Genomic DNA, 24,991 nt, shown 5'->3' on the forward strand with positions numbered 1-24,991 from the left:
TGAACTAAAATTTCATTGAAATTTGAACTGAACTGAACTGAACTGAAAACTCCAGTCCCTATTCCTCATTAACTTAAGTCCTGTGTTGCAAGGTTGGGAGGAAGGAGAACAACTGGAAGCATAAAAACATTTTCCCCTTTCTTTCTATAGATTACTAAAACATTCCAAGAATCAAATTTAAGAAATCAATTCATCAGAGCTCATGTTGTCAAACTGAGGTAAGTGGAACTATATAAAAATATACATAAGCTTAGGGGCGCCTGGGTGGCTCAGTTGGTTAAGTGTCAGACTTCAGCTCATGTCATGATCTCATGGTTCGTGGGTTCGAGCCCTACGTCAGGCTCTGTGCTGACAGCTCAGAGCCTGGAGCCTGCTTCGGATTCTGTGTCTCCCTCTCTCTGCCCCTCCCCAGTGTATGCGCACTCTCTCTGTCTCTCAAAAGTAAACATTAAAGCTTTAATGTTTATTAAATAATATTACTAGTAATATATTAAGCTTATATTAAGCAATATGGCCCATTTGACTTTTGTTCACAGCATAGATAATGAGACATTCACACAATTTGTTGCAATATTATGAAAGTAGTATTATGGGCAGCTTAAAAAACAATGCAAATAAACAAAAACAAAACATGCCACATTTTGATCTATTACTAATGTAAGTAAGCATATCACTTGAATACATGGTAGAAAAAAAAGAAAGGTTAAAGAGAGTTGGGTGAGGGTACAGTAACAAGGCCATCCTACTGTATAAATCCAGTGGATACCATTCACAATACAGTCTATGTAAACAGTGCCCCCTTGGAGTTGTGCAATTCTGTAGTCCTGGGCATATTCAGCCAAGATCAGAACACTATGACCAACATCAAGCTTTTTGGTTTGTATCTGCCTGGAATGCTATAACACAAAGGACCTTGTGGTCAAATCCAAGCATGTGTGGCATGAATTAACAATAAGGGGAGTAGCAGCACGCATTCTAGTTATTTGACATTCCTACCTTAGTTGAATATATACTTATCTGTGTGATGTGATGAGACAGGCCCTCCCAGCTAAAATACTGACCCTTACTGACCTTACCACAAATGCCTCAAATGCCCACATTACCCAATCCTTCAAATAATATGCAAAAGTCCTTTGAAAGGGAGGTGTTTCCCAAATACCACCACCACAAGAAAATTAATAGTTCTTATTTGCTGTAGAAATACTTAGTAAGTCCAGAGCATGAACATCTGGTCAGATACGTTTTGTTGAGAAATGAGAGGGGTAGGAAGAATCCATGGGAAGAGTACTACCAAATCAATTTTAGTCAGTTCAGCACACTTTCACCTTAGCACTGTCTTGTGAAAATCTCTGTACTAGCCACTGGCTTTCAAAACTTGTAGGATTGAATGAGTCATCTGTACTATTTTACTTCCCACTTACTGCTCAATCCCCTGCAATCTTACTTCTGATGCCACCACAAAATGCTAATCGCCTTTGCCAAATTCAACAAGGACATTCAAATCACAAGCTCCAAGCAAATTATATCATCTTCTGTTTGGACCTCTCAGTGATATTTGGTACTGTTGTATTTTTAATCCTCCTTAAAATAGTATCATCCTGTAGTTTCTATGACCCTACACACCCTATTTTCCTCTTACCTCTCCATTCACTCCTCAATTTTCTTCACTAGCTCTTATTCCTTGTCTGCACATCCTTCAAATGTTGGACATTAGGCTGTGCTATAAGCCTCTCATCTTCTCAGTTCACATTCTTGACTTTCAGTGGCTTAATTGACCCCTATATGTTCATCATTCTCAAAGTTGCATCTCTGGGCCAGTCCTCTCTTCTCATCTCCAGTCATGAATGTACACAGCCATCTCCTTAATGTCATCACACAGGTATCTCACAGACAACTCAACTTACTAAATCCAGACCTGAACCTATCAACTCTCTCCCACCAAATGTTACCTCAAATTAATTGAGGTGTCACTTTCAACCTAGTTGCTCAAGAAATATGTAAGTCATCTTTAATTCCTCCTCTCCCTCAACCCATACATCCAATCATCTAATCTTTCAGTTCTATTTTCTAAATATCCCTAAGATCCGTAACTTTTCTTCAAACAGTGCCCTCAACCATCTCTCTCCTAGACTATGAACAGCCTCCTAATGAGTCTCCTTTCCTCCAGTCTTGCTCCACTCCACATTCTGCAAAGCAGTCAGAAAGACTTTTTGAAACAAAATTCTAAACATATTACTCCCCTGGTTAAAATCCTTCCATCCTTCCATTGGCCTCTCCTGGGCTCATCTTTCACTATCATCCAACTAGACTTCTTTCAGTTCTTCACTGGCCCTAACCTCAAGACCTTCATATAAGCTATTCTCTCTGCTGGAAATGTACACACACTTTTCCCCCTTTCCCTTCAGTTTTAAACACAGTGTGTAAATAGAAAGCTTGAGGTACGGTAAGTCAAAAAAAAATCAGGAAAGGATTACCCTTAAAAAGATAGTTTGTTACAGTTCACAAGAGGAGGGGACATGCCTCTTTGGTAGAGTTGTTATAAAGATCAAATAAATTAGTGTAAAACACATGGTCCTGTTTGGGTATCTTATGCAAAGTTTGTCATTCACTAAAGATACCTCTTCTTTGAATTGGTTCTTCTACTTTTGTTAGTCTTTTCTTGTTGACTTGTAGGAATTCTGTATTTATAGTAGGTAGCAATCATTTGTCACTTTCTGTGTTGCAAATATATTCTTCCTGTCCATAGCATATCTTCAAACCTTATGGCATCTTTTATTGTGAAAAGTCAGTTGCAAATAGTCTTATTTAAGAAATTCTTTCTACTCATGTATGTAAAGACATTCATATTTTCTCGTAAGTTGTAAACATTTTTGCTCATATTTAGACACTTTGTATGTGATATGAGAAATAGATTTAAATTTTTCCATATGAGTCATTTTCCTTCCATTTGTGATACCACTTCTGCAATACATTGTTTACATATGTCAAAGAATCAATTTCTGGTCATTAATTCTGTTCCTTCCTATTAAGCTTAATACTTGTCATTCAAATAAAATCTACCACTATAGATTTATCTATTTCTCCTTATGCAATATATTTTGAGGACATAGTGTCAAGTACCTATATGTTTAGAATTGGTATATCTTCCTCAGGAATTAGTTCTATCAAGATATTAATCTTTTTTATCCCTAATTAATTTTTTTTAATCTTAAGATCTCTTTTTTTAATATGTATTTATTTTTGATGACAGAGAAAGAGTGTGCAAGGTGGTGAGGGACAGAGAGAGAGAGAGAGAGACAGAGGATCCAAAGCAGATTCAGTACTGACAGCAGCGAGTCCAATATAGGGCTCTCAAACTTTAGGGCTCACAAAGCATGAGATCATGACCTGAGCTGAAGTCGATCACTCAACCAACTGAGCCACCCAAGCACCTCGGTCTTAAAATCTCTTGTGTCTGATACCATTATAGCTACATTGACGTTCTTGTGGCTATCATTTTTCAATATATTTATCTATCCTTTTATTTTTATTATTTACATATTCTTATAGGTTAGACATTTCTCCTAAAACAGAAAGTTAGATAATATTTTCTAATGCATTCTAATCATCTTTGCCTTATTTAGTGATTATCCTTAAAATTTAAATAAGGAGAGTTGGCTTAATCCATTACCCTTCTACTTGGAACTCTTATTCATGTTATTATGAATGATGTTTTAGCTCCACCTTATTTATAATGACACCAAATCAGTCATTGTAATGATAGATTACCAGTTTGTCACTTTCTCTGTTCCCTATTTCTTACTGTACCTCAACTCTCCTACGTGCAATCTCTTTCTTACTGAAGTACTTCATTTATAAATTTTCACAAGAGTCAGGGCATCTGGGTGGCTCAGTTGGTTAAGCGTCCAACTCTTAATTTCGGCTCATGTCATGATCTCACAGTCATGAGATCAAGTCCTGCTTTGGGTTTCATGCCAAGCATGGAGTCTGCTTAAAATTCTCTCTCTCCCTCTGCCCCTCTCCCCTGTTCACACTCTCTTTCTAAAATAAAATAAATAAATTTTCACAAGAGTAAATGATCTGTAAAGTATCCTTTTTAATTTTTCTTTGGTCTACAAAAAGTCCTATTTTATCTTCATTCTTGAATAAGACTTTAGTATGGATATAAAATTCCAAATTAATAGCTATTGTGTCTCAGTGCTATTGTGCTCTCAGTGTATATATACAATTATATATCACCTTTTTCATTGCTATTAAAGAAACTGTCCTTCAGTCAAAATGTTCTTTGGTAGCTAATCTCTTCTCCATTGTCTGAATATCTTCCATTTGTCTGTGGAGTTCACAGTTTTTTAATGATGTATTTGTATGTGTGGGTTTTTTTTTATTTAGTATGCCTCAGGCTCATTGTGATCTAAGCCTTCATGCCTTCATCAATTCTGGATAATTCTCATCATCTCTTGTAATATTGCTGCTCCTTTGTTTTTGTTATTCTTTAGTTTTGCATTAGGTAAACATTGAGCCTTCTCTAGTCTCTTAGCCTCTATTTGATCTGTTTCATCTCTTTATCTGTTACGTTTTGTGTGATGTCTTTATGTTCATCTTTCAGTTCACTAATTTCTCTTCAGCTTTGTCATATTCTATGTAACCCACCCATTGAGTTTTTACTTTCAGGGAAAAGTTATGATTATGTATTCCTGTCTGCAAGCTCTGTTTGTTTCTTTTGTGAACCTGTCTGGTCTGTTTTGATAAAGTCCTATACTTTTCTCATATTTATGATTCCCCTTTTATGTCATTAGTCATTTCAAGTATTGTTATCTATCTGTTAATTTTATTATGTGACGCTTTTGAGGATGCTCTTCTTTTTCTGCTGAATCTAGCTCATGATATGTTGTTTGCCATTGGGATTGTATGCTGATATTTAATCCCACTTCATAAGTAAGACACTATGCAGCCTGGATTTAACATTCAATATTACAGAGCATTTGTTACTCTAGGAGGATCAGCAGCATATGGACCTTTTTTGTTTGTTGGTTTGTTAATTTCTTAAAGTTTCTGGAACCATGAAGGTGGTGGTACTATAAATCCAAAACTTTCAGGTAGCTAGGCTCTTGATCATGAATTATCAGGAGAATCTTCTTTTTTCTGTCTAGACCTGGAACCCTAAGACCCATAGACCTACAGACCTTTTTTCTTTCTTTCTTTTTTTTTTTTTTTAATGACATGATGAGCGTGTTTTTTTCTTTCCAATCCATGCTTTCATTGAGGGTTTAGTTCTTTGAGAATCCTGGTCTTATTTAGAAACCTAATGTTCATCTCCCTATTTAGCACTAGCCCAAAGAGTCCTCTCCAGCAACTATGTAAATGCTAAAAGTCAAGCCTGTTGGATACTCTAGTGCTTATCACATAATATTCATTTTCCTTATTTTTGGCTTTCCAAGATTTCCCTTCCTTTAATGTGACTTTAGCTTTGCATTCCAAATGAAATGTATTGTATTTTATCAAACACTTCTGGTTATTTTATATGGAGAAGGTTTTTTTTTTAATTATTTGGGCTTTTGAGATGTTAGAAATGGATATAAATTATTTCTTCAGTGTCTGCTCCTCCATCTAAACTGCAAAATCCATGAGAATAGCAACTGTGAATCTTGGTCACAGCTAATTTCTGAAACCAAGAACAGTGCCTAGTGCAAGAAGGTACCTATTTAATATTGCTAAGTAAATATTAAATTAATATCTGGAATAAATATTACGGCAGAAATGACTATTGAGAGGAGAAAAGGAGGCCTAAAATGAATCTGAGAGACAAATTTGTCTAAAGCACCTTTTCAGGAGAGAAGATGGCCAATGTTAGGTGAAGGAAATGATTTACATGGTAATTTACACAGAAAGAAGTGGAAATTATATCAATTTTTGATAATTATAGCCTTCAGTCAAATTATTAAGGCTCACTGTGAGAACTATCTGTGGTTAGCTGATAACAGAGGTAAAATTTTAACATATGACTACAAAAGTTAAATTTTGCTTTTGTAGCCACATTAATGGGTTTAGGTAATAGAAAATTAACCTGAGGCTTTAAGTCACATAAATTTGGAACCTCTCTCCTTACAGGTTTGTTTAATGAGATAAGGGTGTTTTGTTTTATTTTCTAAGATATGTGAAGTCTAATAAAACTAATATGTACTGTATACTATTCACTCTTCCCAAAAGTTTTGCATATATTAATGGACATAATCTTCATAACAACCCATTTTGATGTGAGGAGACTTAAATGCAGAAAGATTAAGAAACAAATAACTTACCAAAGTCAAACCATAAATGGCAGAGCTAGTATTATTCAAATTCTGGCATTCTGACTTCAAAGCAAGCTATACCAAATAGTGGATACAACATACTATGCATCAAAATCAAATATTTGTGGAACAGCATTGTGTGATAGATCATTAAGTATGCAAACACTGTTATGTGACCAGTTAAATTCTAAAGTTGAACTGCCCAAATGAATCTTTTTAATGTTTAATCAATAAGAGTATATAAACAGAACTGAAAATTATAATTATCTATTTTTTAATATATTTATGGTTTTCAGGCAAGAGGGTAATGGTGTGATAGCAGATGTTGTCATGAAATTTAAATTCACTAGAAACAACAATGGAGCATCAATGAAAAGGAGAATTGAGTCTGTTTTACACCACATGCTGAATAACTCTGGAAACTTGGAAATAAACCCTTCAACTGAGATAACATGCAAGTACCATTTTTATATACCATTTTATCCCAATATATCAACTAAACCAGTCTTAATTCATATTTTAATTTAATGAGACTGACTTTTCTTTCCTTGGAATTAAACTTTATGAAAACTATATATTATAAAGCTAGACATAATACATAGTTCTCTAATATAAAACATTCTAAAATTTAAAGAATCATTTAGCATTCATATAATAAATTTTATTTGCTAAACATTCTTTATTACTTTTCCCTCTCAACACTCCTTATCTCTCAACAGGAGAGACATTACTGTCAGATCTTCAATCTGTAGGTGTGCTATAGGAATGGTAAATAGCTGCTCAAGGTCAGAGAACAATTGAATTAACACTCCACCTCACCCAGAACCCAGCATGCAATCGGGAGGTGTGTGATTAATACTTCTAGAATAAAGAAGAAAATTAGAAGATTTAGCAACATCCTAACTCCTCTCTGAAAATATCTGTACCTCTTCTTGTCTTGAATCTATTTTCATTTTTTCCCATCCCAATTGCTACCACTCTGGTCCAAGCCAACATCTTTTCTGACTTGAACTATTTGCACTAGCCTCCATACTACCCGTTTTATTTACTGTTGGCCCCTTCCAAACTATTGTCCACATACTGATGAAGTTATGTTTTATATTTTAAAACATAATCTCATCATTATTTAAAAGCTTCCCATGACTTCCCACAAAAACACAAAACAAGCAAACAAAAAAAGACCTGTAACTGGGATACCCAGGCTTACCCAGGACAGTCCCAGTTCATGTCAATTGTCCAAGAACCATTATTAATATTAATCCCTAAGTATCTTGGTTTGGACAATAAATGATACGACCATCTCATTTAAAGCCCTGCATGATCTGGTTCAAACTTACCCCTTCAGCTACTTATTATACCACTCTTCCTTATTCACCATAATCTGGCCACATTTTCATTTCCACCACCTGCCAAACTCTGCTCCTCCTGACTCAGGGCCTTTGTATAGATTGTTTCAGTTTCTTATAATACTCTCTAGTTCATCCCTTTACATCCATCAGGTCTCATCTGGGTCACTGGTTTCTAATGTAAGCCTTTTCTAACTTCTATTACTCAATTATTTACCTGTATCATGGACTCCATTTTCCTTCATAACATTTATCACAATCAAAACTACAAAATTATTTGTGTGATATTTCTGTTGATTGTCTTCATCCTACTCTGTAAGTTTCCTAAAGGCAAGAACAAGTCTTTCTTGTTCATCCCAGTGTGCTTCTACTACCATCTACTACATAATAGATGCTCCATTAATATTTCTTGCATGACTAAAAACAAAAGACTTGATATGTACATAGAATTTAAGGACACTCCTCCAACTTTGTCATGCACTATTAATAAACCATGATTCCCTTAATATAAACTCAGGATTAAAGGATTTTGGTAGCCCCCACACTGGACTGGTATTCAATTAGTATATGCCTGTTATAGCTATACTAAGTGTTACGATATTGAAATGCTTTCCTATCTATCGGTAAACCACCACTGTACCAAGCCCACAAAGATGTCTCCCCAGCCTCTTCAAATCCTCCCATCCTTACCCCCAGACTCTCAGTTCATCCCCCTGCAATTGAAGAGTTAATGCTTAGGGACTTCCAAGACACTGCTCTAGCTCCATGGTTTATTACATCCTTCTGACTGGCTGGCTGATGCTCATCCATTACAATTTGTTTAATCCCCACAACAACCATAGACTCTACTTTTATTGTTCCCACTCAGAAACGATGGACAATTGCCCAGAGTCCTGCAATCTTCATGTAGGGGAGGCAGGATTTGAACTCAAGTCTCTCTCATTCAAAGAATAAAAAGGAGTGGTCAGTTCTTTTTATTCCTGGCATCCAAAAGGATATTTGGACTCCCCTGACACAAAGCAGATATGATACCCAAACCCTGTGAAAGTTCTGGCAGGAAATAAGTTTGCAAAAATTGATTTTAGAAAGCATGAAAACTTGTCTGAGAAGTTTAGATATCTTTTATAGGAAAAAAGAAACTGGTTTCTCATCAGAAGCTTTCAAGCAAGGAAGGATATGATCGGACATAGATTTTTAGGGGAAAAAAAAACAGCCTGGTAAAGTAAAGGCAGACACATTGAAAAGTGCAAAGGTGGAGGCAGCGAACACAGACTGAAGGTTGTTATAATAGTACAGATGTTAGGGGCGCCTGGGTGGCTCAGTTGGTTAAGCGTCTGACTTCAGCTCAGGTCACGATCTCGCAGTCCGTGAGTTTGAGCCCTGCGTCGGGCTCTGGGCTGATGGCTCGGAGCCTGGAGCCTGCTTCCGATTCTGTGTCTCCCTCTCTCTCTGCCCCTCCCCCATTCATGCTCTGTCTCTGTCTCAAAAATAAATAAACATTAAAAAAAGAATAGTACAGATGTTAAATGATGAAAGCATGAACTAAAGTAGTAGCCAAAGGGATGGGGAGGATAGGCCTGATTCAAAGGATAGTTAGAGGCTAGAAGATACAAAATCTGAAAGCAAATAAAATGTGAAAATGACAGGAAGGGAGGGAACTGGAGACTGTTTCAGAATTCTAGCCACTGGTAGAAGTGGAATCATTTCCTAAAGGAGGAAATATAACAAAAGTAGCAAATCTGGGGTAAAATTTGGTGACCTTGAGTTTGAGAGGGCTGTAGCATGTGCAGACCTTACACTCGAATAGACAGACCTTCACTATCTACTATCAACATAGTTTTCTGTCTGCGCCCTCCTCCCATTTTCCCACGTCACACTTTCACTCCTAGCTCTACTGACTTCATTGTTCCACAAACATCATACATCTCCATGCACTTGTGCCCACTACACCTTCCACCTGGAATACACTTTCACTGCTTGTCTACCTAGAAAATTCCTTTCATGTCTTCAGAATACAGCTCATATGTTTTTCTCACCATGATAACTTGGTGAATATCTCAAGTAGCATGACCACCCTCTCCTTTCTCCTCTCTACTTCATACTTAAATTTATTTGAATGATTTTTTTTAAATAATTTCTAAACTGTAAGTCACGTGAGGGCAGACCTCCTGTATTTTTCTCACTGTTACACCTGCAGTACTAAGAATTGTATCAGTTGAGTAATACAGATGTATCAATATATACCTACATATATATTCAGGTAAATGAAAACTTAACTTCTCTTATACGACTTATCACATCATATCTCAACAACTTGCTTATGTTTCTCTTTTCCCAACTAAACTGAGTGAATTGAAAGCAGGAATATCTTTTAAATATCTTTTAAGTATCTTTTAGTGTTTGATGAGAAAAAAGCACAAACTTAAGTATAGATAACAATAAATTGGGGGAAGACTAAACACACATTTCTAGGACTTATGACTCAGAGATTCTTTCAGCAGATCTGAGATGAAGCCTAGAAATCTGTATGTATCTTATCAGGCCCTAAGTGATTCTGATGGTGGTTGTCTGAAGACTACATCTAAGAAATTAAGACTACATGTAATAATATACAGTCCTTATTGTATTCATCTTACTCTCACTTTTTTTTTTAACACCAGCAATTACTGACCAGGATACAGTGGATATGTTCACTCAAGGTAAGTTTCAAAATTACCTTATAAAAATGGTTTCCAAAATATAAATAGTAAACATTCAAGTATTTGCACTCTTTGTCAAGGTAGTTTCTATTGAGGTGTTATTTTTATTCTTACTTCACTCCTGTGGTCTGAGATAAGACATTGCTGATTCCAACGGCCAGTGGAGTGATTGTAGGTTTTCCCCTCCTTTTAGAGGAAGGTGCTGGCAGCAATGGCATTCTGTGTCAAGTCTGGCCTCAGGAAAAGTTTTTTTGCAGCTTTGGGAAGCTTTTCCTGCCCCAGTTCTATGGTGGCACTCCCTTAGACTTATAAATTATGTTTGGTGACACCATTTATATGGCTTCTCCTAATCACCAGAATAGCTTGCTTTGTTGTGGATTTAGGTTAATCGAAAAGTATAGTAAAAAAAATAAATTATAAAAAGTGATGTTAGTTTTAGGTCTCAAATCTTAAGGAAAAGTCACTACTTTCCAATGTCATTCTGTATACTCTCAGGCTAGGATAGCAGAAATATAATCCCTAGAAAACAGCTGTTTACTTCTCTGGCTGATGAAATATAGTTAGAAATTAGTTCAATATACCTCAATAGCTGGCCTATCTCAGATACTTAAGTGATGTTACAAGGTAATGGTACCTTTTTCAACTTCATTTTATATTTAATTCATGCTTATTTTTAATGAAAATGTGCTTAAGTAATTTACTAGGGAATTTGGTTGAAGGATGCAGCAGAGGAACTTATGTTCTATGTATATTCTTTTTTTTTTAAGTGTATTTATTTACTTTGTGAGAGAGGGGGGCAGGGGAGAGAGACAATTCCAAGCAGGCTCCACACTGCCAGGGCCCAGCTGGACACAGGGCTCAATCTCAGAACCGTGAGAGCATGACCTCAGCAGAAATCTAGAATCAGACCCTTAACTGACTGAGCCAACCAGGTGCCCCGTTCTTTGTATATTCTTAATGAAAGTCTGGAGGTCTGTAAGAAAAAAAAAAATGCCTTTGGATGGATGTTCTATTGAAGTAGTGTCACTACTTTAGAGCAATAGAAGTTGTTGCTGATGATTTACTTCTTATTTCTTAGTAATAGACTAAACAAAAGGAAATAAATCATGGGAATGAGGATGAAGAGGGCTTGAATAATCATTTCTGCTTTGGCCATTGGAGTGTTCATGGGCTTTCTCCTTTAAGACACTTAAATAAACCTCATCTAGATGCTTAGAAACCCTCAGTTACCCTCAAGAATATTCTGTGAAATATGCCCTTGAAAAATGGCACATTTGGTAATATAGAGTCAGTTGCAGAGGTAGACTGGAACTTCCACGATGAGCTGGATTACCACTATGGAGATTTCTTGATGAAAGCAGTTTTCCTCCAACTTCAATGTGGACATGAATCACTCATAAGAATGTAGCTTCTAATAAGTTCTGAGGATCTGACATGCAGCATGGTGACTACGGTTAATAATACGGTATTGTATGCTTGGAAGTTGCTAAGTAGATCTCAAGCACTCTCACCACACACACAAGAAGAGTTAACTATGTAATGTGATGGAGGTGTTGGTTATCTTGATCTTGGTAATCAACAATGTATATGGATATCAACTCATCACACTGTACACTTTAAATATATACAATTATATTTGTCAATTACTCCACAATAAATTTGGGGAGAGGGTGAATGCAGCTTCTGATTTTTTTTCCTGGTGTGGGTCTTAGAGTCAAGTTTTTTCAGCTTTGAGGTATAATTGACAAAATTGTAAGATATTTAAAGTATACAACATTATGATTTGTTATACATATGCATTATGAAAAGATTCTCCCATCTAGTTAACATATTCATCACCTCACATATTTACTCCCACCCTTTTTTTGGTGAGAACATTTAAGTTCTACACTCCTAGCAAATTTCAATTATACAATAATGTTATCAACTATAATCATTATGTTTTGCACTAGATCCTCAGCAGAACTTATTCATCTTATAGCTGAAAGTTTGTCCCTTTTTATCAAATTCTCCACATTTCCCCCACCCTCCAAGCCCCTGGAAACTACTTTCTATTCTTTCTTTCTAGGAGTTTGACTTTTTTTTTTTTTTTTTAAAGATTCCACATATAAATGGTATCAGGCTGTTTTTGTCTGGATTTGTTTTTGTCTGGATTATTTTACTTAGCATGATACCCTCCAGGTTCATCCATGTTCTTGCAAACAACAGGATTTCCTTCCTTTTCAAGGCTGAATAATATCCCTGTATGCATGTATGTATATACAAATATATATGTATACATCCCTTTGTGTGTGTGTGTATACACACACACACACACACACACACACACACACACACACATTCTCTTGACCTATTCATTCATTGATAGACCCATAGGTTATTCTACACAGTGCCAACATGTCAACATTTTTTTTTAATTTTTTTTTTAACGTTTATTTTATTTTTGGGACAGAGAGAGACAAAGCATGAACGGGGGAGGGGCAGAGAGAGAGGGAGACACAGAATCAGAAACAGGCTCCAGGCTCTGAGCCATCAGCCCAGAGCCCGACGCGGGGCTCGAAATCACGGACCGCGAGATCGTGACCTGGCTGAAGTCGGACGCTTAACCGACTGCGCCACCCAGGCGCCCCCATGTCAACATTTTTAATAAACTTCCAGGGTATACCCATACTGCAGGTCCACAGATCATACTTTGGAGTAGCAAAGCTATATGGAAATTTCCTAGTGAACTTGTGGCCTGAGCTGGTATATCCAGCACTAACCTATCTTAACCCCCTTTGATGAGGAATTTCAGAGAACTCTAAAGTTGCTCTAGAATTTGAAGTCTCTATGTCAATTAAGTTCAGAAATATTCTCTAAAATGCAGTCTATAGGCAATAGTAGTCACAAAGGTACTCTAAAAAACAACACATTAATCTTGCTTTTGGAAAGGCTAGCCTGTTCTAAGGACAAATACACAAAAGACAGAAAAGCTGTAAAAGATGGAGAGACTCTAACAGCATCTCCCAAATGTAAATGAATCATAATCTTCCCAGCACATTAATGCTTTTTTCTTATTAGGATGTGGGGCCCGTACAGACCTAATAACTCTGTCTGCGGAGAGGATCCTAGGAGGCACTAAGGCTGAGGAAGGAGACTGGCCATGGCAAGTCAGTCTACAGACGAATAATGTTCACCACTGCGGAGGCATCCTGATCAGTAGCATGTGGATCTTGACAGCAGCTCACTGCTTCAGAAGGTAAGGCTATAGCTTATCTACCCACCTGGGAACAACTAGGAGAGACAGATACAGGACTCCACCCTGGACTGAACATGATTGGATTATGCTAGAAATAATTGCATGTAGAAAAAAATTAATGAGCCTTTTCTTCCTATTCATGATAGCAAAAACATTTTTTTTCCTCCTTCAGCTGGCTAATTTAATACTATTTTTCTCTTTCAGGTAATAGTGTGCCATCATGGTAAAGAACAATGATCTATATGTAAGAGTGTTTAATTTAAATCCTAGCTATGAAATCTTGAGAAATTTACTGAACCTTTATAAGCCTTTTTTTTTCCTAAATTAGGAAGATACTATTATCTGTGTCTTAGCCTTATTGATAGGATTAGATACACTAATGCAAACATGTGAAGTGTTAGCAAAATTAATTGCTGTAGGAAATTTGCACATTACATCATATAAGCTGATCAGCAGGCTCATGGCTGATCTGAGACTGCCTTATGCCATTAACTAATTCTTTCAAAACAATTATTGAGTATCTACTATGAGCACAGTATTATCACAGAAGGTAATTAAACACTACCTATACTTTAAGTGAGCCTACATTCTAATGTTGGAGATAGACATACACAAAAATAATGATCAATAACAGTGAGTAGCATAAATAAAATGAATTTAAACAACTTCTAGAAAATTCTTCACTGATGTGACTAAAGGATAGTGCTAACATGAGGGTAATAAACTGCCAGTGGATAGTAGGATGCATAAACTTACTCATGATAGAAATTTAGACCTAGATGACTCAAATCTGTGAGGTTCAGACACACCTTATTATTGGAGCATCCTAGACCCTAACAGTTGCTGGGAATTAATCTCAAAACATTCACTAAGTGAAGACATCTAAACTCAAACGTGCCTCTGACCATATCTACTCTTTTCTCAGACTCACTCAATATCCATAGTCTAAAATCCAACTTACTACACACCCATAGCCCTCCTATTGAAACAATCCAAATTTCTTTCTCAAAGCATGAACCTTGAGCTCCAGTCAGACTGCATTATTCTCTTCCCCTGGATTCTGCCTACTTTTTCAGGTTTAAGAGCATTGTGCGCTAGTCTTGTTAAACTTTACTCCCTCTTAATTTAATCGTTTTGTAACAGGCACTATATTATGCAGCAATACCCTCAAATCTGCAAAGGACTTCTTAGAAATAGTGAAGATTTTTCAGAATTCCAATACGAAGAAATGGAGGAAGGGATATTAACATTTTAGGGAGAAGAAGAAGATTGAGAAAATGCTCTTAAACCTGAAAAATAGTAAGAGAATAATGCAATCTGGCTGGAGCTAAAGGTTCAATCTTTATTTCCACTTGAAAGGCCAAAGAAGAACTATGGAACTAATTGATTTTAATCACTTCTGAGTGTGGGAACCAGAAATGCAAATGCTTGGATTTAGTATAACGAAGGATGTAATACATAAACAGTCTGCATTCTAAGCCCTATGCAGACCCAGCTACCAAAAGCTAAGTAAAGGATATCACTATAATGCAAGTCACCATTATAAATATCATCAATGTTTACCAAAGTAATTCATAATTTTAACTTTTTTTAAATTTATTTGGAGAGACAAAGAGTGAGCAGGGAAGGGGCAGAGAGACGGGGAGATAAAGAATCCCAAGCAGGCTCTGCGCTGTCAGCACAAATCCCATAGACGGTGAGATCACGACCTGAGCTGAGATCAAGAGCCAGACACTTAACTGACTGAGCCACCGAGGCACCCCAAAATTCATGATTTTAAATGCTTGGAACATCTTTAAAGTATGCCTCCCCAATCCTTCTATTCACTACTAAATTGATCCAGGAAAGCTAACAAACTATGTGAACCTTATATTGGCACACTTCCAGTAGGCCTGATTGTCACTGAGAACCCATCAACAAGGAATTCTGGGGACACAGCCAGCCTTACATCAAGATATATAGATGTGATAAGGCCCTCCAAGAGTCCAAGAGAAGATTTTTGAGTTATCACTTCCCCTATGAAGTCTCCCCTGATGGTTTCTTCCTCCCCCATGGTACTCTCACAGAAATCTGCTCACTTATCTTTAGCAGTAGTCCCTGTGATTTATGATACTTAATTGTCTCATGTGGAGCTGCTCATGAACAGAGACCATAGTTATTTATATATTTTTAAGATTTTAAATTCCAGAAAGTTAGCATACAGTGTAATACTAGTTTCAGGTGTACAATATAGTGATTCAACACTTTCATACAACACCTGGTGCTTTTTAATCCTCATCATCTATTTAACCCATCCCCCCACCCACTTCCTCTCTGGTAACTATCAGTTTGTTCTCTATAGTTAAGCCTCTGTTTCTTAGATTGTTTGTTTTTCTCTCCTTTTTCCCCTTTGCTTGTTTGTTTTGCTTCTTAAATTCCACATATAAGTGAAATCATATAGTGTTTGTCTTTCTCTGACTGACTTATTTCACTTAGCATAATACTCTCTAGCTCTATTCACATCATTGCAAAGGGCAAGATTTCATTCTTTTTATGGCTAATATTCCAGTGTGTGTGTGTGTGTGTGTGTGTGTGTGTGTGTGTGTGTGTGTGTGTACCACCTCTTCTTTATCCATTCATCAGTTGATGGACACTTGGGCTTTCTCCACAATTTGGATATTGTAGATAATGCTACTATAAACATTAGGGTGCATGTATCCCTTTGAATTAGTATTTTTGTACTCTTTGGGTAAATACCTGGTAGTGTGATTGCTAGATCATAGGATAGTCCTATTTTTTTTATTTTTTTTAATGTTTATTTATTTTTGAGAGGAGAGAGACAAAGTATGAGAGAGGGAGGAGCAGAGAGAGAGGGAGACACAGAATCTGATGCAAGCCCCAGGCTCTGAGCTGTCAGTACAGAATTTGCAATAGGGCTTGAACTCATGAACCTTGAGATCATAACATGAACCAAAGTAGGATGCTTAACCAATTGAGCCATCCAGGTGCCCCAGGGTAATCCTATTCTTTAACTTTTTGAGGAAACCAGAGTAGCTGCACTAGTTTGTATTCCCACCAACAATGCAAGAGTGTTCCCCTTTCTGCATATCCTCACCAACACCTGTTTCTTGTGTTGTTGATTTTAGCCATTCTGACAGGTGTGGGTGGTATCTTATAGTAGTTTTGATTTGTATTTCCCTGATGATCAGTGATGTTGAGCATCTTTTCACATGTCTGCTGAATGTATGTCTTCTTCGGAAAAATGTTTGTTCATGTCTTCTCATTTTTTAATTGGACTATTTGTTTTTTGGGTATTGAGATTTATTAGTTCTTTATATGTTTTGGATAATAAACCTTCTATACTTTATCAAATATATCATTTTCAGATATCTTCTCCCATTCTGAAGGTTGCCTTTTAGCTTTGTTGATTGTTTCCTTCACTGTGCAGAAGTAATCCCAATAGTTTATTTTTGCTTTTGTTTCCCTTGCCTCAGGAAACATGTCTAGAAAGAAGTTGCTATGGCTGATATCAAAGAAGTTACCACCTGAGTTCTCTTCTAGGATTTTTATGGTTTCAGGTGTCACATTTAAGTCTTTCATCCATTTTGAATTTACTTTTGGCTGTGGTGTAAGAAAGTGGTCTAGGTTCATTCTTCTGCATGTTGCTGTCCAGTTTTTCCAACAGCAACTGTTGAAGAGATAGTCTTTTTCCCATTGGACATTCTTTCCTGCTTTGTGGAAGATTAGTTGGCCATACATTTGTGGGCCCATTTCTGGGTTCTCTATTCTGTTCCATTTATCTAGGTGTCTGTTTTTGTGCCAGTACCATACTGTCTTGATGAATACAGCTTTGTAATACAGCTTGAAATCCAGAATTGTGATGCCTCCAGTTTTGTTTTTCATTTTCAGCATTACTTTGGCTATTCTGGGTCTTTTCTGGTTCCATACAAATTTTAGAATTGCTTGTTCTAGCTCTGTGAAGCATGCTAGTACTATTTCAATAGGGATTGCATTGAATATGTAGGTCGCTTTGGGTAATATAGACATTTTAACAATATTTGTTCTAATCCATGAGCATGGAATTTTTCTCCATTTCTTTGTGTCTTCTTCAATTTCTTTCATAAGCTTTCCATAGTTTTCAGTGTACAGATTCTTTACCTCTTTGGTTAGGTTTATTCCTAGGTATCTTATTGGTTTTGGTGCAATTGTAAATGGGATTGATTCCTAATTTCTCTTTTTTCCTGTTTCATTATTGGTGTACAGAAATGCAACACATTTCTGTATGTTGATTTTGTATCCTGGGACTTTATTGAATTTGTTTATTAATTCCAGCAGTTTTTTTGTGGAGTCTTTAAGGTTTTCTATATATAGTATCATGTCAGCTGCAAATAATGAAAGTTATACTTCCTCCTTGCCAATCTGGATACTTTTTACGTCTTTTTGTTGTCTGATTCCTGTAGCATAGTTATTTATTTATATTTTTATTCCCAGAGACTCATACTGTTTCTTATACAAAGTAAACATGTAGTAATGACTTGTTCAACTATAACTAATGAAAATAATAGTTATTTCCACTGAGTGCTTACCTTGTATGCCAAACATTGTTTCAATACTTACAACTGAGTGAGGGCATATAATCAGTCATATTTTGTTCAAAAATAAACTGAGAATTAAAGATATGAAGTAAGTTGCCCTAAATAACACAGTTAATATATGGCATAGCCAAGATTTAAATATAACTCTAATTTTTTTTTTAATTTAACGTTTATTTATTTTTGAGACAGAGAGAGACAGAGCATGAACGGGGGAGGGTCAGAGAGAGGGAGACACAGAATCTGAAACAGGCTCCAGGCTCTGAGCTGTCAGCACAGAGCCTGATGCGGGACTCGAACTCACGGACTGCGAGATCATGACCTGAGCCAAAGTCGGCCACTTAACCGACTGAGCCACCCAGGCGCCCCTAATTCTAACTGATTCCAAAATCATGCTCTTATTCGTTTGCTGGAAGAAAGAAAAGGAAGGGAGGGAAAGAAGAGAACAATAGCTTTAAAATTTTCTCTGTAAAGAGACTGATCAAAAGAAGTTCAATATGAAAAATTCATGTATTCGGTGGTTGTAAACTACTTTTTTCTTTAGAATTTTTAACTAGCATTCACTCTTACATAAGCTACTGTATATTATAAGATTATTTCCTGGGCATATAATTTTTATTTCTGTATCACCTATATCTAAACTCCACAAAACTCTTAAATTGTTGTTGTGTGGATACATTTTATTTTTATTCAAGCTTAGGAGCAACACTGAGTTAATCAACTCTTTAATTCGCAGACCCTTAGACAAATTATCATTCATTTACTAACTGTAATCCAGAAAATATATACCAAAGAGATACTGATCAAATAGTTGCTAGCCAGGAAAGGGATGGCAAACGCAAAATTCAAATATTTGAAATGCTCATAAATTCACTATTCAAAACACATTCTCATATTTTTTTAGCTACCCTAATCCTCGTCAGTGGACCGTCACTTTCGGTGTTTCAACAACATTTCCTAAACAGAGAAGAGGAGTAAGGACTATTTTAATCCATAGCAATTATAACCCTGCAACTCATGAAAATGATATTGCAGCTATACAACTTGACAGAGGCATCGCCTTTACCAAAGATATCCATAGGGTGTGTCTCCCGGAGGCTACCCAGAATATTCCGCCTGGGTCTACTGCTTATGTAACAGGATGGGGATCTCAAGAATATGGCGGTAAGTGTCTCAGGAAAAATCAAACAACAACAACAACAACAACAACAACAACAACAACAACAAAATCTCCTGGGACTTGCTGTTATGTAATTTAATTAGGGAACACCTGAAGGACATGTTCTGTGGAAGGAACGATCCCATATTCTGATGAGTCCAACCTCTAGTTATTACTACATATCCTCAGCAAAGCAAAGCAGTGTCCCTAGAAATCATGGGGGATTCTCAAACATAGTAATAGGGAAACGTAAAATAAAAGTGGTGAAGAAACATGAGTTCTTCAGTGAACCAGGGACTCTATAGGTCTCAAATGTCTCTCATATAAAGAAAATTTTAAATTTTGAAAAGAAGATTTTGATAGGTATTCTCTAAGGGTTTTAACACCCTCTAAGGTGTTAACAATCATTAAGGTATTCTGAGATGAAATGAATTCTACCTCTAGAGCAAGAAACTCTACATACATAAGCATTGCTCACTCTTTGTTTATTGAATGAATAATGAGGGCAATGAAAAAGAACAAATAGGGCCATGGTGAAGAGAATATCAACCAGGGCGTGGAAGGACGGACATAGCATTAACAATTTCCACATGCTTCAGCTCATGCTGTAGACTGTATCTCCAAGAAATAATATGAAGACTTAATTGTCCTAGAAAATGCCTCATTGTGTTTTCACCACTGAAAGTAATTTGGTGTAATAGATAAAATGTGTGCCAATCATAAAAATGGCAGTGCCATTCTGAAGGAACATCAATACAAGTAAAATAAATTATTTCTTTAGCCTTGAAACCAGACTGGTTTCTCTTTCATTGGTAAATTAAAGTTTACTCAATATGTAATTTTCCAATTCAAAGTCAGTCAGTGAATAACTTAAATGCTACTAGTCAATATTAAAATAGCAGATATGTTTTGCTCTTAAGGTCCAAGGGGCACTGCATCACAAAGTAAGGTAAAAAAATAAAATTGATCTGTGTAGAGGGTTTATTCTTCTCTACTATGGGCATCTTTGCTGAAAAGAAACTCCCAATATATCTTCAATAGCCTGCTTTGCTAAATAAGATACAGCGTTTTGGAGTACAGTTATTCCTTCCCATGTTTGACATAGAATCATTAATTTACGCATTCCATTTCTGCTTTATACTTCACAGGTAGCACAGTTTCAGATCTACAGCAAGCACGGGTCAGAATAATAAGTAATGATGCATGTAATGCACCAACTAGTTATAATGGAGCTGTTTTGTCGGGAATGCTATGTGCTGGACTACCTCAAGGTGGAGTGGATGCATGCCGAGTAAGTTCAATATAATGTTATCACGTCATCATCCAAGTTCATAAGCACTTACTGGCATGTGATACTGTGATAAGCATAGAGGTAACATAATTAGAATACACAGCCCTGATCCTCCAAAAAATTGTTATATAGATTTTAGTTAAAATTCTCTTATGAAATTGATCCAACGTTAATTTTAAGAACTTTCTTTGTGATTTTTAATATAAATAACACCTGAATATCAGCACCCTGAAGATAAAAAATGTACACAAAAAGCTTAGTTATTTCAGTCACAACAGTTTCTATAATTGTAAAACAGCACAAATGAGGGAGGGGGGAACTATTTAGATCGGTCCTGTCTTTTTTAACCAAACATAAAAATGAAAATAACTATGAAATTCTTACTTTAAAATAATTACAATAGGATTTTAATGCTAACATTTTTAATTAAATTATCTAAGCAATTAATGTGGTTATATCCTTTAATAGATTTTGATCCTATGTCTGAAATCCAACCTCATATAGTAACAGCAATAACTACTTAGTATCCAAAATTACATTTCTGGAATTAAGAAAAATTAATCTTTTCTTGGGGAATCTACTGCTGTTTTGGGGGTGGGGGAAAATTGTATGCAGAAAAATCAAGTTTATTCTTTCCTCAAACAATGCTGACAGTTTTTTATTTCAATTTTTTTATTTCACTTTTTAATTTCAACTTAAATTCTAATTAACATATATGGTAAAATTGGTTTCAGGTGTAGAATTAAGTGACTTATCACTTACAGACAACACCGAGTGCTTATCACAAGTGCCCTCCTTAGTACCTATCACCCATCTAGCACATCCCCCACCCACCTCCCTCCATCAAACCTCAGTTTGTTCTCTTTTTTTTTTTAATTTTTTTTTCAACGTTTATTTATTTTTGGGACAGAGAGAGACAGAGCATGAACGGGGGAGGGGCAGAGAGAGAGGGAGACACAGAATCGGAAACAGGCTCCAGGCTCTGAGCCATCAGCCCAGAGCCTGACGCGGGGCTCGAACTCACGGACCACGAGATCGTGACCTGGCTGAAGTCGGACGCTTAACCGACTGCGCCACCCAGGCGCCCCTGTTCTCTATCTTTAAGAGTCTCTTATGGTTTGCAAACATTACTGACTTTTATATTTTAGTTCTCACATTCTTGAAAAAATGGGTAAGAAGTAGCTCTTCCACAGTTTTTTTCACATTTTGGGCATTTTCCCCTAAATGAAACATTTTTATTGACCACAAGTTGTGTATAAATGGAGAGGAACTGTTTATCAGTTTTCAAGAAACCATTAATTACCCATTAGCCCTTTGTTCCCTTTAAGTGGAGATGTCTTTGTGATAGGAAACACTTCTTGTTCCACTTCCTATTTTTTTATTGCTAGTTCTGTAACAACAAATTCTCAAACTACATAGTTTTCAAAAAAATTCACCAAATAAGTAACACACATCTACACTGACAATTCAGCATTAATTAGAACCGACTTAGGGAAACACATGAAATATAAAAGGGCATTACTCATGCCTTACTCAAAATGCCCCTTTCCTTCTGCATACACAATTTCCACTCTTCCCCTCAAGCCCAGATCAAGTCATCATGAAATTCTCCCTATGTGTTCCACTCTGGACCTCACTAATTTTCAGCTGAAATACTACAATACATAGAGTTTGTGCATCAGAAAGAACTAGCACTTTACAAAAGAGATTATGAGATCATACTTGTTTCAGTTCGTTTATTCATAGAAATTGTATGTTTTCTGTGCACCAGATACAGTGCTAGCACAACTATGTGTTCCCTGCACTCATCAAGGCTATAGTCTAGAAGAGGGAACACAAGTTAAAATGCCTGCACAACGAGGCAGTGAAGCTGTCCAGATACAGGATAAATTACATGTCCCTCTTAGTTTAACATCTGCTCGTCCACTCTTAGATATTATGCAGAGAAATTCCTTACTAGAAAGAATAGCAGCAGAAGCACAACGATGAAAAAGAACTGGGTAGCTGGAGCACGAACACACAACCTGAAGGAGGCAGGTGCCAATCAGCTCCATGCAGTGCTTGCCATGCGATTGGTGATTCACACACTGACCCTTCTCCCCATCTAAACCAGTAATTAGAAGAGCTAGCTACAAAGTGCAGTCAAATGAATAGCAAACCATTCTAAAAGCACACTTGATAATAGTTGGCTTTTATTAGTAGTACAGACTGTATGCCAGGCTATACTGGAAGTGTTACATGTATAAAACTCATTTAAACATATAGAAACATTACTCATAGATGAGGAAACTGAGATCAGAAAAGCTATTAAATACTTTACTGAAGGTCATATGGCTGAAAAGTGGAGAATTCTTCTGACCCAGTCTATCTAACTCCAGAACCCACAGACTCAATCTATCATGCAGCATGTAAAATGGACTAAATTTGTCTCCCCAGCTAGATTATTGCATGTACAAATATTTGTTGGTTGGGTTATTATAACTGGCCAGTATTTCATAAGGAATGTTTTACTCATTGCCTTATAAATTTCTTTGTGATTATTCACCAAAGAATACTTTTTGACGATATATTATTATGCATCAGACACCATGCAGGTACTATGAATAGGAAGACAAATGAAACTTCATCCATTCAACAAATATTTGCTTAGCATCTCCTGTGAGTTAGAAGCTTAGGATATAGCAGGGTCCAGAATAAGTATGCCTTCCCTGGCAGACCTTACAGAATAACCAGAAAAACAGACACTGAACAAGTATCCTAAATGCTGTGAGTTTTGCAGCAATGTGTGGCTGTCACAAGGGGAATTGGTACAAGGGAATAAGTTCAAACAGGCATACAATGTGTTTGCATAAAATAATATAGAAGTGGTGAAAGAAATACACACAAGATGTGGAACACAGGAAGTAAAAAACTAACCCAACCCAAAGCTAGAAGGGGTGGCGGTGGGAAAGAACAGCCCTGGGAAGGCTTCCTGGAGGAGGTAAAGTCTGGGATGGGAAGCAGTCCACCAGGTGACTGAGGACAGTCTGGGAAACATGCACCTCGTCTTCTCACACCTGAGGAAGGAACAGTGTGTGTTCTTAAAAGATTTTGGTTAATTTTCACATGAAATTGGTACACTATTTCAACTTGCTGTAACATTTCACAAGAAATGTCAGATTATTTTTATTGTCATACTGGGTGTGACTTCTACTGACAGAAATAAACTCCTTAATACTTCAGGGTGGTCTCACACTTAAATTCAATCATTGTGTTTCTTTCAGGGTGACTCTGGTGGCCCACTAGTTCAAGAGGACTCACGGCGGCTTTGGTTCCTTGTGGGGATAGTAAGCTGGGGGGATCAATGTGGTCTGCCAGATAAGCCAGGAGTATATACGCGAGTGACAGCCTACCGTGCTTGGATAACCGAAAAAACTGGGGTCTAGAGCAATAAAGGCATCTCTGTGGCAAAGTCTGTATGCAGGTGTAGGTCTAAAATTCCAAAACCTTGCCTTTCAGCTGCAAAAGAACCCGAAGTTGCCCTATTTTAACCTCCTGTCACATAAATATCGTTTCGCAAACACAATTTGTTCTTTATTACTACAGATTTTGTTTTCTCAAGAAAGCTATATGAATGTTGCATAGTATTGTGGCTGTGTGCCAGGGGAAACATGTAAACTAGTTACAGAGGTAACAATTTTATTACAGTTGTGATAAGAGCTCATAGTGAGAAAAACAGGTACCCTGAGAGAAGATATTAGAGGAATCTGGACAAGTCTGCAGCATTGGAGGAGTCTTCCCTGAAAAGTCTCACTGAAGCTGCTAATGGTAGAATAATAGTCAAGGCAGCAAGAATAGCATGAGGAAATAAAAATCCTATTTATTTGAAATTTCTGGTTACTCAATAGGCGGTGTAAGTCCTAAAATTAAATATGTGAAGTCATTGTACAGCAATCTTAATTACCCTATAAGAACACACTCCCAAAGAAACTGAGGAATTTCAGGTATTTAAGATCAAAGCTAAAATAGTCACTGCTCAACTGAGACCCAAAGAATTATAATTTTTATGATGAATTTTATTAAAAATATCTTGGGGCGCCTGGGTGGCTCAGTCAGTTAAGTGCCTGACTCTTGGTTTCAGCTCAGGTTATGATCTCCACACTTCGTTGAGATCAAGCCCTGCATCAGGCTCTAAGTTGACAATGTGGAGACTGCTTGGGATTCTCTCTGTTTTTCCCCACCCCTCCCCACTCTCTTTCTCAAAATAAATAAATAAACTTTAAAAATATCTCTCATCTATATGAAAGAGAGAATTTACTTCCTCTGTAAACTGATGAAATACACCTGTGCAACCTTCTTAAGTAACTTCCAACTATACAGTGCTTTTGAACAACTAAGTAGGAATAATCTTAAGAACT

General features: G+C 36.7%; 1 protein-coding gene across 1 annotated transcript in view; it reads left to right on the forward strand.

Annotated features, from left to right (window-relative positions):
• TMPRSS11D (transmembrane serine protease 11D) overlaps nt 1-24,149 on the forward strand; it is a 55,733-nt gene extending 31,584 nt beyond the window's left edge. The window contains exons 4-11 of the mRNA XM_045474946.1: nt 151-218; nt 6,587-6,748; nt 8,217-8,362; nt 10,297-10,335; nt 13,396-13,573; nt 19,049-19,308; nt 20,452-20,594; nt 23,858-24,149. Coding sequence (XP_045330902.1) covers nt 151-218; nt 6,587-6,748; nt 8,217-8,362; nt 10,297-10,335; nt 13,396-13,573; nt 19,049-19,308; nt 20,452-20,594; nt 23,858-24,019 — 1,158 coding nt within the window. The 3' untranslated portion in view covers nt 24,020-24,149. The remainder of the gene's footprint in view (nt 1-150; nt 219-6,586; nt 6,749-8,216; nt 8,363-10,296; nt 10,336-13,395; nt 13,574-19,048; nt 19,309-20,451; nt 20,595-23,857) is intronic.
• Nucleotides 24,150-24,991: the final 842 nt, after the last annotated feature.

This window comes from Leopardus geoffroyi, chromosome B1, assembly GCF_018350155.1.
Source record: "Leopardus geoffroyi isolate Oge1 chromosome B1, O.geoffroyi_Oge1_pat1.0, whole genome shotgun sequence".
Taxonomy (NCBI): Eukaryota; Metazoa; Chordata; class Mammalia; order Carnivora; family Felidae; genus Leopardus; species Leopardus geoffroyi.